General features: G+C 51.1%; 1 protein-coding gene across 2 annotated transcripts in view; it reads right to left on the bottom strand.

The window, feature by feature from the left end:
• The window catches only part of CDC7 (cell division cycle 7), a 160,934-nt gene that overhangs the window by 71,308 nt on the left and 70,461 nt on the right, over nt 1-19,165 (bottom strand). For both annotated transcript variants that reach the window (XM_075321029.1, XM_075321030.1), the window contains exon 8: nt 8,175-8,341. In XM_075321029.1, the coding sequence (XP_075177144.1) occupies nt 8,175-8,341 (167 nt within the window). The remainder of the gene's footprint in view (nt 1-8,174; nt 8,342-19,165) is intronic.

Raw genomic sequence — 19,165 nt, 5'->3', positions numbered from 1 at the left:
AAAATGCACTGACAGACTCCTAAAATATATAATAAATTGGGGACAGTAGTGCAATGCAGAATGTGCTGAATATTTTACTAAATAATAACATTTAGTATAATGCTTATATTTAAGTGAAAAATTTATAGTACAATGTGAACATCAGACATTTAATTATTTTTATGATACAATAATCAATATATTTGGATATAACATAAAGAAGGGAATTTTGTTTACTTACCGTAAATTCCTTTTCTTCTAGCTCCTTTTGGGAGACCCAGACAATTGGGTGTATAGCTTCTGCCTCCGGAGGCCACACAAAGTTATTACACTTTAAAAAGTGTAACCCCTCCCTTCTGCTATACACCCTCCCGTGCATCACGGGCCCATCAGTTTTGGTGCCAAAGCAGGAAGGAGGAAACTTATAAATTGGTCTAAGGTAAATTCAATCCGAAGGATGTTCGGAGAACTGAAACCATGAACCAAAGAACAATTGAACATGAACATGTGTACACAAAAGAACAACAGCCCGAAGGGAACAGGGGCGGGAGCTGGGTCTCCCAATAGGAGCTAGAAGAAAAGGAATTTACGGTAAGTAAACAAAATTCCCTTCTTTGTCGCTCCATTGGGAGACCCAGACAATTGGGATGTCCAAAAGCAATCCCTGGGTGGGTAAAAGAATACCTCGATAAAAAAGAGCCGAAAAAACGGCCCCTTCTTACAGGTGGGCCACTGCCGCCTGAAGGACTCGCCTACCTAGGCTGGCGTCTGCCGAAGCATAGGCATGCACCTGATAGTGTTTTGTAAAAGTGTGCAGACTCGACCAGGTAGCCGCCTGACACACCTGCTGAGCCGTAGCCTGGTGCCGCAATGCCCAGGACGCACCTACAGCTCTGGTAGAATGGGCTTTCAGCCCTGAAGGAATCGGAAGCCCAGACGAACGGTAGGCTTCAAGAATCGGTTCCTTGATCCACCTAGCCAAGGTTGACTTGGAAGCCTGCGACCCCTTACGCTGGCCAGCGACAAGGACAAAGAGCGCATCAGAACGGCGCAGGGGCGCCGTGCGTGAAATGTAGAGCCTGAGTGCTCTCACGAGATCTAACAAGTGCAAATCCTTTTCACATTGGTGAACTGGATGAGGGCAAAAAGAAGGTAAGGAGATATCCTGATTGAGATGAAACGGGGATACCACCTTAGGGAGAAATTCCGGGACCGGACGCAGAACCACCTTATCCTGGTGAAACACCAGGAAGGGGGCTTTGCATGACAGCGCTGCTAGCTCAGACACTCTCCGAAGTGATGTGACTGCCACTAGGAAGGCCACCTTCTGCGAAAGACGAGATAGAGAGACAGCCCGCATCGGCTCGAAACGTGGCTTCTGGAGAGCCGTCAGCACCCTGTTAAGATCCCAGGGTTCTAGCGGACGCTTGTAAGGTGGAACTATGTGGCAAACCCCCTGCAGGAACGTGCGGACCTGCGGAAGCCTGGCTAGACGCTTTTGAAAAAACACGCAAAGCGCCGATACTTGTCCCTTGAGAGAGCCGAGAGACAAGCCCTTGTCCATTCCGGATTGAAGGAAAGAAAGAAAAGTGGGCAAGGCAAACGGCCAGGGAGTGAAACCCTGATCAGAGCACCAGGATAAGAAGATCCTCCAAGTCCTGTGGTAGATCTTGGCGGACGTTGGTTTCCTGGCCTGTCTCATGGTGGCAATGACATCTTGAGATAACCCTGATGACGCTAGGAGCCAGGACTCAATGGCCACACAGTCAGGTTGAGGGCCGCAGAATTCAGATGGAAAAATGGCCCTTGAGACAGCAAGTCTGGTCGGTCTGGGAGTGCCCACGGTTGACCCACCGTGAGGTGCCACAGATCCGGGTACCACGATTTCCTCGGCCAGTCTGGAGCGACGAGGATGGCGCGACTGCAGTCGGACCTGATCTTGCGTAATACTCTGGGCAGCAGTGCCAGAGGAGGAAATACATAAGGCAGTCGAAACTGCGACCAGTCCTGAACTAACGCTTCTGCCGCCAGAGCTCTGTGATCCTTGGACCGAGCCATGAATGCCGGGACTTTGTTGTTGTGCCGAGACGCCATTAGATCGACGTCCGGCGTTCCCCAGCGGCAACAGATCTCCCGAAACACGTCCGGGTGAAGAGACCATTCCCCTGCGTCCATGCCCTGGCGACTGAGAAAATCTGCTTCCCAGTTTTCTACGCCCGGGATGTGAACTGCAGAGATGGTGGAGGCTGTGGCTTCCGCCCACAGCAGAATCCGCTGAACTTCTCGGAAGGCTTGACGACTGCGTGTGCCGCCCTGGTGGTTGATGTACGCAACCGCCGTGGCGTTGTCCGACTGTATTCGGATCTGCCTGCCCTCCAGCCACCGCTGGAACGCCCTTAGGGCCAGATACACTGCCCTTATCTCCAGAACGTTGATCTGAAGGGAGGACTCTGTCGGAGTCCAGGTTCCCTGAGCCCTGTGGTGGAGGAAGACCGCTCCCCACCCTGACAGACTCGCGTCCGTCGTGACCACAGCCCAGGATGGGGGCAAGAAGGATTTTCCTTTCGACAAGGAAGTGGGAAGAAGCCACCACTGAAGAGAGGTCTTGGCTGTCCGTGACAGCGAAACGTTCCTGTCTAGGGACGTCGGGCTCTTGTCCCATTTGCGGAGGATGTCCCATTGAAGTGGACGCAGATGAAACTGCGCAAAAGGAACTGCCTCCATTGCTGCCACCATCTTCCCTAGGAAGTGCATGAGGCGCCTCAAGGGGTGTGACTGACCCCGAAGAAGAGATTGTACCCCTGTCTGTAGTGAACGCTGTTTGTCCAGCGGGAGCTTCACTATCGCTGAAAGGGTATGAAACTCCATCCCGAGGTAAGTCAGCGATTGGGTCGGTGTCAAATTTGACTTTGGGAAATTGATGATCCACCCGAACCTCTGGAGAGTCTCCAGAGTGACGGTCAGGCTGTGTTGGCATGCCACCCTGGAGGGTGCCTTGACTAGAAGATCGTCTAAGTAAGGGATCACCGAGTGGCCCTGAGAGTGTAGGACCGCCACCACTGCTGCCATGACCTTGGTGAAGACCCGTGGGGCTGTCGCCAGGCCGAATGGCAGCGCCACGAACTGAAGGTGTTCGTCCTTGATGGCGAAACGCAGAAAGCGGTGATGCTCGGTAGCGATCGGCACATGGAGATAAGCATCTTTGATGTCGATTGATGCTAGGAAGTCTCCTTGTGACATCGAGGCGATGACTGAGCGGAGAGATTCCATCCGAAACCTTCTGGTGCTCACATGCTTGTTGAGCAGCTTGAGGTCTAGAACGGGACGGAATGATCCGTCCTTTTTTGGCACCACGAACAAGTTGGAGTAGAAGCCGTGACCATGTTCCTGAGGTGGAACGGGAATCACCACTCCTTCTGCCTTCAGAGTGTTTACCGCCTGAAAAAGTGCATCGGCTCGCTCGGGGGGCGGAGATGTTCTGAAGAAACGAGTCGGAGGACGAGAACTGAGCTCTATCCTGTAACCGTGAGACAGAATGTCTCTCACCCATCGGTCTTGGACATGTGGCCACCAGGCGTCGCAAAAGCGGAAGAGCCTGCCACCGACCGAGGATGCGGTTTGTGGAGACCGAAAGTCATGAGGAGGCCGCCTTGGGGGCGGCTCCTCCGGCGGTCTTTTTAGGACGTGACTTAGACCGCCATGCAGAAGAGTTGCTCTGGCCCTTCTGTGACCTGTTGGACGTGGAGGAATGGGACCTGGCTGAGGGCCGAAAGGACTGAAACCTCGGTTGAATCTTTCGCTGCTGAGGTCTGTTCGGTTTAGACTGGGGTAAGGACGAGTCCTTTCCCTTGGATTGCTTGATAATTTCGTCCAATTGCTCGCCAAACAAGCGGTCGCCGGAAAATGGCAAACCGGTTAAGAACTTCTTGGAAGCAGAGTCTGCCTTCCATTCGCGTAGCCACATGGCCCTGCGGACTGCCACCGAATTGGCGGATGCTACTGCTGTACGGCTCACCGAGTCGAGGACAGCGTTCATGGCGTAGGACGAAAAAGCCGACGCCTGAGAAGTCAAAGACACGACCTGCGGAGTAGCGGTGCGTGTGACCGCATTAATCTCAGACAGACAAGCTGAGATAGCTTGGAGTGCCCACACGGCTGCAAATGCTGGAGCAAAAGACGCACCTATGGCTTCATAGATGGATTTCATCAGGAGCTCTATTTGCCTGTCAGTGGCATCTTTGAGCGATGAGCCATCTGCCACTGATACCACGGATCTAGCCGCCAGCCTAGAGACTGGAGGATCCACCTTGGGACACTGAGCCCAACCCTTAACTACGTCAGGTGGGAAGGGGTAACGTGTGTCCTTAAGGCGCTTAGTAAAGCGCTTGTCCGGATATGCTCTGTGCTTCCGGACAGCATCCCTGAAGTTAGAGTGATCGAAAAAAGCACTCCTTGTACGTTTGGGAAACCTAAACTGGTGTTTCTCCTGTTGTGAATCTGACTCCTCAACAGGTGGAGTTGGAGGAGAAAGTTCTAGCACCTGGTTAATGGACGCTATAAGGTCATTTACAATGGCGTCTCCTTCAGGTGTATCAAGATTGAGAGCACCGTCAGGATCAGAGCCCTGAGCTGCAACCTCCGCCTCATCCTCCAGAGAGTCCTCATGCTGAGACCCTGAGCAGCGTGATGAAGTGGATCAGGGTCCCCAGCGAGCCCGCTTAGACGGTCTGTGACTGCGGTCCGAGTCGGAGTCCTCACCGTGGGACCTATGTGTCACCTCAGGAGCAGTTTGCTGCTCCAACCGAGGGGGGCCTGGGGTCAATGATTCAACAGTGCCCGGGGCCTGTGTTACCGGTCTGGACTGCAAAGCTTCTAGTATCTTAGCAGACCATTTGTCCATAGACTGAGCCATGGATTGTGAAAGGGACTCAGAAAGTTTCTCAGCCAACACTGCAAACTCTGTCCCTGCCACCTGGACAGTGACAGCCGGTGGTTCTACCTGAGCCGAGGGTCCCACCAGTGCCTGAGGCTCCGGCTGAGTGAGTGTCACAGGGGCCGAGCATTGCACACAATGAGGGTAGGTGGAACCTGCAGGTAACATAGCCGCACAAGAGGTACAAGTTGCAAAATAAGCCTGTGCCTTAGCACCCTTGCTTTTTGCAGACGACATGCTGTTATCTCCTCTTAGCAAACAGTGAGGGTATATAGCCAAGCAAATACTGCGGCCGAGCAGAGCAAATGTATACCCAATATGGATATATGGATAGATATATATATATATATTATATATATACACACTGCGGCACCCAGGGGGGCCAGCACCTGTAACAGGTGCGGCTTACCGTTCAGCGGTTGTGTGTCCACCAGATTCCCTGCCTGGGCCTCCCAGAGTTGTGGAGCTCTATCTGAAGTTCTCCTCCGGCAGCAGCGATAATAACGATGGCTGCCAGCGTTCTGAGAGGAGGAGGGAGCCGTGGGCGTGCCTCAGAAAGTGCGGGAATCTGGTGCCCCACGGTGCTCAGTGAGGGGGGAGGAGGATACTAAGTATGCTCCAGCCCTCACCGCTGACGTTCAGTCTAGCGTCCCGCCCTTGCCCCTGACTGGCAGGCCCGGGGGCGGGAATATGCGGTACTAGGCCGCAAAAGCCGGGGACTCGATTTATAAGCGCGGCCGGCAAACAGGCGCGGTCGGCGCGGTCGTCCCGGCGACCCCAAACACAGAGCAGCTGCTGCAGCGTCCGATGCACAGGCGCTCTATGCGCCGTCCCCAAGGGGACACCGAGTACCTCAGAGAAGCAGGGCCTGTCCCTGATGATATCCAGTCTCCTGTCCGTCAGGTTCCCACAGGGGCTGCGGAGGGAGCCCGGTCCCAGTGCCTGGTGACCGGTTAGGATCCCACTTCTCCCAGAGCCCCTAAGGGATGGGGAAGGATAACGGCATGTGGCTCCAGCCTTTGTACCCGCAATGGGTACCTCAACCTTAACAGCACCGCCGACCAAAGTGGGGTGAGAAGGGAGCATGCCGGGGGCCCTGGGGCCCTCTTGTCTTCCATCCGATCAAGTCAGCAGCTGCTGCTGACTAAAATGTGGAGCTTGCGTGAATGTGTGCCTCCTTCAACACAAAGCATAAAACTGATGGGCCCGTGATGCACGGGAGGGTGTATAGCAGAGGGGAGGGGTTACACTTTTTAAAGTGTAATAACTTTGTGTGGCCTCCGGAGGCAGAAGCTATACACCCAATTGTCTGGGTCTCCCAATGGAGCGACAAAGAAATATACTTATTAGAATACATCTCTAGAACACAAAAAACTAATAAATTGTAAATATGTAATACAATATATACATATACACACACACACACACACAAGATAAATACACACAAGATAAATACACACACAAGATATATATGTAATCTACTGTATATTATAGTGTATTACATATTTACAATTTATTACAGTTTTGTGTTCTAAAGTTGTATGCCAATAAATATATTTTATGTTCTATCCAAATATATTGATTATTGTATCATAAAAATTATTAAATGACTGATGTTCACATACACATGTTCATGTACTACAATAAATTTTTCACCTAACTATAAGCAATATATGTAGGAGTCGGAGTCGGTGCAAGAGAAATTGAGGAGTCTGAGTCGAAGGTTTGGCTTACCGACTCCACAGCCCTGTTATTTACTGCTCCAGTCTATGTCCTGTTGTGTATAAATATGTGACACTTCAGATCTAGTACTATACTGAGCCTGATGAGACCTGAGTAGTCTCGAAAGCTTGCTATTATTACCATCTTTTCAGTTAGTCATTAAAAGGTATCAACTACTGTGGACTCTGTTCTTTTAAACAATTTATATAACACACACACACACACACACACACACACACACACACACACACACCTCCATTGCTGCACCAAAGAGGTTAGAAATATATCTTATCAGCAGAATACATCACCTACACAAGTTTCTCTTTATCATTCTGTTACATTGAAGAGGTCCTATAGTTCATTAAATACAATAGTGTTCACTTCTAAGCAGGATCAGCTACTACAGGCATGCAGTCTGAATGTAAACACAAGTGATCCATTCACTGACTGCAAACGCCTGACAAATGGTGAGAAACTGAAAAAGTATAATAGCTGTAAGTTGAATAACATTCTGTTTATACAGCGATGAGTCATTTCTAGAAATCCCCTTTACCGATTGCTGCCCAATTTTCCCCTCAATGCAATCGAAAGAGGCTAATGGGCTGCAATGGTTTGGCCAAGTTATTTCTAATGTGTCCAGTCCTAGTAAACCATGAAGGTTTTCATTAAATCAGTGCAAACAAAGATCTTAGAAACCATGAAAAAACAAAAGTATATTGGAAAAGATGCCGAAGCTTATTTGCTTAAATTAGAATACCCCTTTCTAAGTGGATAAGATAACTTGCTGCCACAGGTCCATATACCAGAATATACAGTGGAACCTTGGTTTACGAGAACAATCCGTTTTAGAAGTGTGCTTGTAAACCAAGTTACTTGTCTAGCAAAGCAAAATTTCCCATAGGAAATAATGGATGCTGAGACAATTTGTTCCACAACTTGTGCAATGTCCCCTACTGTGGCAACACACACACACACACACCTTACCTTCCGTTCCCTCGCCGGCCTCCTCGTTCTTGTAGTCTACAGGTATGTGTAATGGGTAACTATCGCGACAATGCAGGAGCTTCTGCTGTCAGCGTCCTTGTCATACGCAGGTGCCGCTTGCCTCTGATTGGTCAGCGCGCTGCCTTTGAGAAGCACTGACAGCGGAAGTTCCTCCGAAGTTACCCGATACACATACTGTATCTGCGGACTACAAGAACCAGGAGGCCAGCGAGGGAACGGAAACGGAAGGTAAGGTGAGCATTATACACATTACATATATGTGTGTGTGTGTGTGTGTGTTGCAAGAGCGGGTCAGAACGCGGTGAAAGTACAGAACCGGAAGTGTGTGCAATAAGTATTTGCTTGTACAGCAAAGCATGCTCGTAAACTGAGTTACAAATTTACAGCAAGCATTGCTCGTATAGTAAAATACTCGCACACCGGGTTACTCGTAAACCGAGGTTCCACTGTATCTTTATCAGAATCAGTTGTAATTGTAGAGTACATTCGGCCCAGTTAAAGTGAAACGAGGTTTTACTTGCTCAAAATACATTACCTTGCAAGGCAAATAGCGCAGACTTGATCTCTTGCATAACAGTCGCAGGTCAGGCTGCCCGTGGCCCCTTTCCTGCTCACCACTCCACTCGTGTTCTTCGTAGTTACAGGCTTTCGGGCTGCCACTTTCCTGGATGCGGCTTCCGTTATCTTGGACTGCTTTATGTTCTGTAAGACAATGTAACGAATTAAAACACAGAGAACACGTAGATGAATGTGTCATTATATGCACTAAAACCAATTTCATTCATTTGCCTCTTCCGAACATTGGACTTAATGGTACGTTCTATTTGCAAGTTGTTACTTCAAATTGCAATCATTTAGTGCCGTATATACAGCAATCAGAAAGGCAGAAGTGGTAAATTTTCTTTGTGAGTCCATCTGTCTGGCAGTCAGCCTCCCGCTCCAGCATTATCTCTGTGCAGATACTAACTTTGCAGAGACGTTCTAAAATATCATTGCAGTTACATGTGAACTGTCAGAATGCTGAAAGCGGTCAACAAATAGTTAAAAGGAGAGAAAAAAAAATAAAAATATTTATATATATATATATATATATATTTATATATATATATATATATATATATATATATATATATATATATATATATATATTTATATTTATATATATATATATATATATATATATATATATATATATATATATATATATATATATATATATATATATATATATATATATATATATATATATATATATAGTACAAATCCATAGAATTTTAGCATAAAGTACGGTTACATGTTTATGGGCATAGCAATAACAGCTAAAATGAAAACATTTGTTGTTCATGTTGCTGCCTGCAATTAGAGCTGGAAAAGGCTGCACAACATTTTCATTACTTCGAAGTTCATGTTACAAATATCCTTTGTTTCGCTCATCATGAAACAAGATTTACTTCCAATTTACTTGTGATGCAGCTATTTTGAGTCTTACAACACAATGTCTTTTTTTCTACTTTAACCTCATTGCCATATTCCGAGAGCTATAACTTTTTTAAATTACCATAGACCTAGAAGATCCCCCACCCTCGTCTAACCACTGTCGCTATTGACCTTGGCATCTGAAGTGTTAGGCTGTGTGCGCACACGCTGCCTTTTTTTATGGACCACAAAGATGCAGAACTTCTGTCCGCAAAAAAACGCACCAAAAATCGCATGCATTTTTGTTTCTGTGTCTTGCTGCGTTTTTTGGTTGTGTTTTTCACCAATGCATTGCAGGGGTGAAAAACGCAGAAATGAAGGGAATTTTGTTTACTTACCGTAAATTCCTTTTCTTCTAGCTCCTATTGGGAGACCCAGACAATTGGGTGTATAGCTTCTGCCTCCGGAGGCCACACAAAGTATTACACTTTAAAAAGTGTAACCTGTCCCCTCTGCCTATACACCCTCCCGTGGATCACGGGCTCCTCAGTTTTGGTGCAAAAGCAGGAAGGAAAAAAACTTATAAATTGGTCTAGGGTAAATGCAATCCGAAGGATGTTCGGAGAACTGAAAACCATGAACCAAAAGAACAATTCAACATGAACAACATGTGTACACAAAAGAACAACCGGCCCGAAGTGAACAGGGGCGGGTGCTGAGTCTCCCAATAGGAGCTAGAAGAAAAGGAATTTACGGTAAGTAAACAAAATTCCCTTCTTTGTCGCTCCATTGGGAGACCCAGACAATTGGGACGTCCAAGAGCAGTCCCTGGGTGGGTAAAAGAATACCTCAATAAAAAGAGCCGAAAAAACGGCCCCCTCTTACAGGTGGGCAACCGCCGCCTGAAGGACTCGCCTACCTAGACTGGCGTCTGCCGAAGCATAGGTATGCACCTGATAGTGTTTCGTGAAAGTGTGCAGACTAGACCACGTAGTTGCCTGACACACCTGCTGAGCCGTAGCCCGGTGCCGCAATGCCCAGGACGCACCTACGGCTCTGGTAGAATGGGCTTTCAGCCCTGAAGGAAGCGGAAGCCCAGAAGAACGGTAGGCTTCGAGAATCGGTTCCTTGATCCACCGAGCCAAGGTTGACTTGGAAGCCTGCGACCCCTTACGCTGGCCAGCGACAAGGACAAAGAGCGTATCTGAACGACGCAGGGGCGCCGTGCGAGACACGTAGAGCCGGAGTGCTCTCACAAGATCCAAAGAGTGCAAATCCTTTTCACACTGGTGAATTGGATTAGGGCAAAATGAAGGCAAGGAGATATCCTGATTGAGATGAAAAGAGGATACCACCTTAGGGAGAAATTCCGGGACCGGACGCAGAACCACCTTATCCTGGTGAAACACCAGGAAGGGGGCTTTGCATGACAGCGCTGCTAGCTCAGACACTCTCCGAAGTGATGTGACTGCCACTAGGAAGGCCACCTTCTGCGAAAGACGTGATAGAGAGACATCCCGCAGCGGCTCGAAAGGTGGTTTCTGAAGAGCCGTTAGCACCCTGTTAAGATCCCAGGGTTCCAGCAGACGCTTGTAAGGTGGGACTATGTGGCAAACTCCCTGCAGGAACGTGCGGACCTGCGGAAGCCTGGCTAGACGCTTTTGAAAAAACACGGAGAGCGCCGATACTTGGCCCTTGAGAGAGCCAAGTGACAAACCCTTGTCCATTCCGGATTGAAGGAATGAAAGAAAAGTGGGTAAGGCAAACGGCCATGGAGTAAAACCGTTATTAGCGCACCAGGATAGGAAGATTTGCCAAGACCTATAATAGATCTTGGCGGACGTAGGCTTCCTGGCCTGTCTCATGGTGGCAATGACATCCTGAGATAACCCTGAAGACGCTAGGAGCCAGGACTCAATGGCCACACAGTCAGGTTGACGGCCACAGAATTCAGATGGAAAAACGGGCCTTGTGACAGCAAGTCTGGGCGGTCTGGAAGCGCCCACGGTTGACCCACCGTGAGATGCCACAGATCCGGGTACCACGACCGCCTCGGCCAGTCTGGAGCGACGAGAATGGCGCGACGGCAGTCGGACCTGATCTTGCGTAACACTCTGGGCAGCATCGCCAGAGGAGGAAACACATAAGGCAGTCGAAACTGCGAGCAATCCTGAACTAACGCGTCCGCCGCCAGAGCTCTGTGATCCTGAGACCGTGCCATGAATGCCGGGACTTTTTTGTTGTGCCGTGACGCCATGAGATCGACGTCCGGCGTTCCCCAGCGGCGACAGATCTCTCGAAACACGTCTGGGTGCAGAGACCATTCCCCCGCGTCCATGCCCTGACGACTGAGAAAATCTGCTTCCCAGTTTTCTACGCCCGGGATGTGAACTGCGGAGATGGTGGAGGCAGTGGCTTCCACCCACTGCAGAATCCGTCGGACTTCCTGGAAGGCTTGACGACTGCGAGTGCCGCCTTGGTGGTTGATGTACGCGACGGCAGTGGCGTTGTCCGACTGGATACGGATCTGCCTGCCCTCCAGCCACCGATGAAAAGCCAATAGGGCTAGATACACTGCCCTTATCTCCAGAATATTGATCTGAAGGGAAGACTCTATCGGAGTCCAGGTTCCCTGAGCCCTGTGGTGGAGAAAAAACGCTCCCCACCCTGACAGGCTCGCGTCTGTGGTGACCACAGCCCAGGTTGGGGGTAGGAAGGATTTTCCCTGCGACAGAGAATTGGGAAGGAGCCACCACTGAAGTGACGTCTTGGTTGCAAGGGAAAGAGAGAGGTTCCTGTCGAGGGAAGCCGAACTCCTGTCCCATTTGCGGAGAATGTCCCATTGGAGTGGCCGAAGATGGAATTGCGCGAACGGGACTGCCTCTATAGCTGCCACCATCTTCCCCAGGAAGTGCATGAGGCGCCTTAAGGGGTGTGACTGACTCCGAAGAAGGGATTGCACCCCTGCCTGCAGAGAAAGCTGTTTGTCGCTCGGAAGCTTGACTAACGCTTGCTGGGTATGAAACTCCATCCCAAGGTACGTCAGTGATTGGGTCGGTGTCAACTTGGATTTCGGGAAGTTGATGATCCACCCGAACCGCTGGAGAGTCGCCAGAGCGACAGATAGACTTTGTTGACACGCCACCCGAGACGGGGCCCTGACTAGGAGATCGTCCAAGTAGGGAATCACCGAGTGGCCCTGAGAATGCAGGACCGCCACAACGGATGCCATGACTTTGGTGAAAACCCGTGGGGCTGTCGCCAAGCCGAAAGGCAATGCCACGAACTGGAGGTGTTCGTCCCCGATGGCGAAACGCAGGAAACGTTGATGCTCGGGTGCGATCGGTACATGGAGATAAGCATCCTTGATGTCGATCGATGCTAGGAAGTCTCCTTGTGACATTGAGGCGATGACCGAGCGGAGAGATTCCATCCGGAACCGTCTGGTTCTCACATGTCTGTTGAGTAGCTTGAGGTCCAGAACGGGACGGAATGACCCGTCCTTTTTTGGCACCACGAACAAGTTGGAGTAAAATCCGCGACCACGTTCCTGAAGGGGAACGGGGATCACAACTCCTTCCATCTTTAGAGCGGCTACTGCCTGAAAAAGTGCGTCGGCCTGAGCGGGGGGCGGAGAGGTTCTGAAGAAGCGAGCCGCAGGACGAGAGCTGAACTCTATCCTGTAACCGTGAGACAGAATGTCTCTCACCCATCGGTCTTGAACATGTGGCCACCAGGCGTCGCCAAAGCGGGAGAGCCTGCCACCGACCGAGGATGCGGTCAGGGGAGGCCGAGAGTCATGAGGAAGCCGTCTTGGAGGCAGTGCCTCCTGCGGCCTTTTGTGGGCGAGACTTGGATCGCCACGCATAGGAGTTCCTCTGGCCTTTCTCCGGCCTGTTGGACGAAGAGGATTGGGACTTGGCGGAGGGACGAAAGGACCGAAATCTCGATTGAACCTTTCTCTGTTGAGGTCTCTTAGGTTTGGCCTGGGGTAAGAAGGAATCCTTTCCTTTGGATTCCTTAATAATCTCATCCAATCGTTCGCCAAACAAACGGTCGCCAGAAAACGGCAAACCGGTTAAGAACCTCTTGGAAGCCGAGTCTGCCTTCCATTCGCGCAGCCACATGGCCCTGCGGACTGCCACAGAGTTAGCGGATGCTACAGCTGTACGGCTAGCAGAGTCCAGGACGGCGTTCATGGCGTAGGATGAAAAGGCTGACGCCTGAGAGGTCAAAGACGCAACTTGTGGAGCAGAATTACGTGTGACAGCATTAATCTCAGTCAGACAAGCCGAGATAGCTTGGAGTGCCCACACGGCTGCAAAGGCCGGGGCAAAAGACGCGCCCGTGGCCTCATAGATGGACTTCACCAGGAGCTCTATCTGCCTGTCAGTGGCATCCTTTAGAGATGAGCCATCTGCAACCGACACCACGGATCTAGCCGCCAATCTTGAGACTGGAGGATCCACCTTGGGACAGTGAGCCCAACCCTTAACGACTTCAGATGGGAAGGGGTAACGCGTGTCAGTGAGGCGCTTAGTAAAGCGCTTGTCCGGGACCGCTCTGGGCTTCTGGACAGCGTCCCTGAAGTTAGAGTGATCAAAAAACGTATTGCGTGTACGTTTGGGGAACCGAAACTGGTGTTTCTCCTGCTGAGACGCCGACTCCTCTACAGGAGGAGGCGGGGGAGAGAGATCTAACACCTGGTTGATGGACGAGATAAGATCATTTACTAAGGCGTCCCCCTCAGGTGTATCAAGGTTAAAGGCGACGTCAGGGTCAGAGCCCTGAGCTGCGACGTCCGCCTCGTCCTCCAGAGAGTCCTCAAGCTGAGATCCCGAGCAGCGAGAGGAAGTCGGGGAAGAGTCCCAGCGAGCCCGCTTAGCCGGGCAGGAGTCCTCCGCCTGAGACCGAGGGGCCAACCTGGGAGCGCGCTGCGGCGCGGACCGAGAGGGGCCTGGAGGCGACGAGCCAACAGGGGCCGGGGCCTGTGAAAGGTCCGGTCTGGACTGCAAAGCCTCTAGCAGCTTAGAAGACCATTTGTCCATAGACTGTGCAATGGATTGAGAAAGTGACTCAGAGTTTCTCAGCAAAAGAGGCGAACTCTGTCCCTGCAGCCTGGTCAGGGGGAGCAGGGGGGTCTACATGAGCCGAGGGGCCCACCAGTGTCCGAGGCTCCGGCTGAGCAAGCGAAACAGGGGTCGAGCATTGCTCACAGTGAGGGTAGGTGGAACCCGCAGGTAACATAGCCCCACAAGAGGTACAGGCCGCAAAAGAAGGGAATTTTGTTTACTTACCGTAAATTCCTTTTCTTCTAGCTCCTATTGGGAGACCCAGACAATTGGGTGTATAGCTTCTGCCTCCGGAGGCCACACAAAGTATTACACTTTAAAAAGTGTAACCCCTCCCCTCTGCTATACACCCTCCCGTGCATCACGGGCTCCTCAGTTTTGGTGCAAAAGCAGGAAGGAGGAAACTTATAAATTGGCCTAAGGTAAATTCAATCCGAAGGATGTTCGGAGAACTGAAACCATGGACCAAAAGAACAATTCAACATGAACAACATGTGTACACAAAAGAACAACAGCCCGAAGGGCACAGGGGCGGGTGCTGGGTCTCCCAATAGGAGCTAGAAGAAAAGGAATTTACGGTAAGTAAACAAAATTCCCTTCTTCTTTGTCGCTCCATTGGAAGACCCAGACAATTGGGATGTCCAAAAGCAATCCCTGGGTGGGTAAAAGAATACCTCGATAAAAAGAGCCGAAAAACGGCCCCCTCTTACAGGTGGGCAACTGCCGCCTGAAGGACTCGCCTACCTAGGCTGGCCTCTGCCGAATCATCGGCATGCACCTGATAGTGTTTCGTGAGAGTGTGCAGACTCGACCAGGTAGCCGCCTGACACCTGCCGAGCCGTAGTCTGGTGTCGCAATGCTCAGGACACCGACGGCTCTGGTAGAATGGGCCTTCAGCCCTGCAGGAATCGGAAGCCCAAAAGAACGGTATGCTTCAAGAATCGGTTCCTTGATTCACCGAGCCAAGGTTGACTTGAACCTGAAATACCTTACTCTGGTCCGCGATAAGGACAAGAGCGCATCAGACCGGCGCAGGGGCGCCGTGCGAGAAATGTAGAGCCGGAGTGCTCTCACCAGATCTAATAAATGCAAATCCTTTTCACATTGGTGAACTGGATGCGGACCCAAAGAGGGTAAGACGAAACGGGGATACCTTAGGGAGAAAGGCCGGGACCGGACGTAGAACCACCCTATCCTGGTGAAACACCAGGAAGGTGGCTTTGCATGACAGCTCTGCCAGCTGAGATACTCTTCTGAGTGATGTGACTGCCACTAGGAAGGCCACCCTTTGCGAAAGAAAGTGGGCAAGGCAAACGGCCAGGGAGTAAAACCCTGATCAGAGCACCAGGATAAGAAGATCCTCCAAGTCCTGTGATAGATCTTGGCGGACGTTGGTTTCCTGGCCTGTCTCATGGTGGCAATGACATTTGGAGATATCCCTGATGACGCTAGGAGCCACCACACAGTGAGGATTAGAGCCGTAGAATTCCGAAGGAAATATGGCCCTTGAGGCAGCAAGTCAGGTCGGTCAGGGAGTGCCCACGGTTGACCCACCGTGAGGTGCCACAGATCCGGGTACCACGATCACCTCGGCCAGTCTGGAGCAACGAGGATGGCGCGGCGACAGTCTGACCTGATCTTGCGTGACACTCTGGGCAGTAGTGCCAGAGGAGGAAATACATAAGGCAGTCGAAACTGCGACCAGTCGTGAACTAGCGCGTCTGCCGCCAGAGCTCTGTGATCCTTGGACCGAGCCATGAATGCCGGGACTTTGTTGTAGTGCTGAGACGCCATTAGATCGACGTCCGAAGTTCCCCAACGGCAACAGATCTCTAGAAACACGTGCGGGTGAAGACCATTCCCCTGTGTCCATGCCCTGGCGACTGAGAAAAATCTGATTCCCAGTTTTCTACGCCCGGGATGTGAACTGCGGTGAAGTTGGAGGCTGTGGCTTCCGCCCACAGCCGAATCTGCCGAACTGCTCGGAAGGCTTGACGACTGCGTGTGCCGCCCTGGTGGTTGATGTACGCAACTGCCTTGGCGTTGTCCGACTGAATTCGGATCTGCCTGCCGTCCAGCTACCGCTGGAACACCTTTAGGGCTAAATCCACTGCCCTTATCTCCAGAACATTTAACCGAGGAGAGGACTCTGTCGGAGTCCAGGTTCCCTGAGCCGAGTGGTGGAGGAAGACCGCTCCCCACCCTGACAGACTCGCGTCCGTCGTGACCCCAGCCCCGGCTGGGGGCCGGAAGGATTTTTCCTTCGCCCAGGAAGTGGAAAGAAGACACCACTGAAGTTTTGCTGCAAGGGAAAGAGAGACGTTCTTGTCTAGGGACGTCGACCTCCTGTCCCATTTGCGGTGTCCGAAAGAATCGGACGCAGACGATACTGCGCAAGGGAACTGTCTCCCTTGCTGTCACCATCATCCTGGGACAGTGCATGAGGCGCCTCAAGGGGTGACTGGGCCCGAAGGAGAGATTGCACCCCTGTCTGTAGTGAACGCTGACTATGCAGCGGAAGCTTCACTATCGCTGAGAGAGTATAAAACTCCATCCCGAGATAAGTCAGTGATTGGGTCGGTGTCAGTTTTGACCCTGGAATTTTGATGATCTACCCGAACCCCTGGAGAGTCTCCAGAGCAATGGTCAGGTTGTGTTGACATGCCACCCAGGAGGGTGTCTTGACTAGAGGATCGTCTAGGTAAGTGATCACCGAGTGGCCCTGTAGGACCGCCACCACTGCTGCCATGACCTTGGTGAAGACCCGTGGGGCTGTCGCCAGGCCGAATAGCAGTGCCACGAACTGAAGGTGTTCATCCCTGATGGCGAAACGCAGAAAGCGTTGAAGCTCGGGTGCGATCGGCACATGGAGATAAGCATCCTTGATGTCAATTGATGGTAGGAAGTCTCCTTGTGACATCGAGGCTTCAGAGTGTTCACCGCCTGAAAAAGTGCATCGGCTCACTCGGGGGGCGGAGATGTTCTGAAGAAACGAGTCGGAGGACGAGAGCAGAGCTGTATCCTGTAACCGTGAGACAGAATGTCTCTCACCCATCGGTCTTGGACTGCGGCAAGGACGAGACTGTCTAGTAACTTCATCCAATTGCTCGCCAAACAAACGGTCGCCATAAAATGGCAAACCGGTTAAGAACTTCTTGGAAGCAGAGCCTGCCTTCCATTCACGTAGCCACATGGCCCTGCAGACTGCCACTGAATTGGTGGATGCTACCGCTGTACGGCTCGCAGATTCCAGGAACGGCGTTCATGGCGTAGAACGAAAAAACCTACGCCTGAGAAGTGAAGGACACAACCTGTGTGGCAGAGTTATGTGCAACCGCAATAATCTCAGCCGGAGAAGCTGAGATAGCTTGGAGTGCCCTCACGGCTGCGAAGGCTGGAGCAAAAGATGCGACTATGGCTTCATAGATGGATTTCATCATAAGCGTTATTTGCCTGTCAGTGGCATTCGTGAGAGATGGACATCTGCCCCTAATACTACGGATCTAGCCGCCAGCCTAGAGACTGGAGGATCCACCCTGTGACACTGAGCCCAACCCTTAAGCACGTCAGGGGGGAAAAGGGTAACGCGTATCAATAAGGCGCTTAGTAAGCGCTTGTCCGTCAAGTTCTGTGCTACTGGACGGCCCCTCTGGAGTTAGAGTGATCGAAACACGCACTCCTGATGAAGTCGGGGAAGGTTCCTAGCGGGCCCGCTTAGCCTATCATAGGCCGCGGTCCGTGACGGAGTTCTCACCGTGGGATCTGGGTGTTACCCCAGGATGTTGTACCGACTCAGAGGGACCCGGGAGCGATGAACTCACAGCTCCCTGGCCCTGTGGTATCGGTCTGGACTGCAAGGCTTCAAGTATCTTAGCAGACCCCCTGTCCATAGACAGAGTCCTGTGATGTGAAAGCTATTCAGAGATTTGCTGATTTCATCATGCAAACTCTGTCGCTGTCATCTGTGCAGTGCCCGTAATATAGCCGCACAAGAGGTACCGGTTGTAAAATAAGCCAGTGCCTTGGCACCCTTACTCTTTAAGAGCAGACAACAGCATGTCGTCCGCAGAGTAATCAGTGAGGGTATACAGCCAAAAACAAATAATGCTGCCGAACAGTGAGATCATATACCATATAAGAAGGGAATTTTGTTTACTTACCGTAAATTCCTTTTCTTCTAGCTCCAATTGGGAGACCCAGACAGTGGGTGTATAGCTACTGCCTCTGGAGGCCGCACAAAGAACTACACTTAAAAGTGTAAGGCCCCTCCCCTTCTGGCTATACACCCTCCCGTAGGAGTACGGATTCCTCAGTTTTAGTACCAAAGCAAGAAGGAGGAAAGCCAATAACAGTTTCAAAACCAAATTCAATACGATAACTAGATCGGAGAACTTAAGAAACAACGTGAACAACATGTGCACCCGAAAAAACGAAACCCTAAAAACAGATAGGGCGGGTGCTGGGTCTCCCAATTGGAGCTAGAAGAAAAGGAATTTACGGTAAGTAAACAAAATTCCCTTCTTCTTTTTCGCTCCTAATTGGGAGACCCAGACAGTGGGACGTCCAAAAGCAGTCCCTGGGTGGGTAAAAAGATACCACATGAACGGGCTGTCATACAGCCTCTTCCTACAGGTGGGCCACCGCCGCCTGAAGGACTCGTCTACCTAGGCTGGCGTCTGCCGAAGCGTAGGTATGCACTTGATAGTGTTTGGTAAATGTGTGCAGACTCGACCAGGTAGCCGCCTGGCACACTTGCTGAGCCGTAGCCTGATGCCTCAACGCCCAGGACGCACCAACGGCTCTGGTAGAATGGGCCTTCAGTCCAGATGGAATCTGAAGCCCAGCAGAACGGTATGCGTGAAGAATTGGTTCCTTGATCCACCGCGCCAGGGTGGATTTGGAAGCTTGCGATCCCTTATGCTGACCAGCGACTAGGACAAAGAGCGCATCCGAACGGCGTAGAGGCGCCGTGCGAGAAATGTAAATCCTGAGTGCTCTCACCAGGTCCAACAGATGTAAACCCTTTTCAAAGTGGTGA

Source organism: Anomaloglossus baeobatrachus, chromosome 8, assembly GCF_048569485.1.
Source record: "Anomaloglossus baeobatrachus isolate aAnoBae1 chromosome 8, aAnoBae1.hap1, whole genome shotgun sequence".
Classification (NCBI taxonomy): domain Eukaryota; kingdom Metazoa; phylum Chordata; class Amphibia; order Anura; family Aromobatidae; genus Anomaloglossus; species Anomaloglossus baeobatrachus.
The sequence above is the reverse complement of the archived record's forward strand: the minus strand, read 5'-3'. Positions and strand labels throughout refer to the sequence as shown.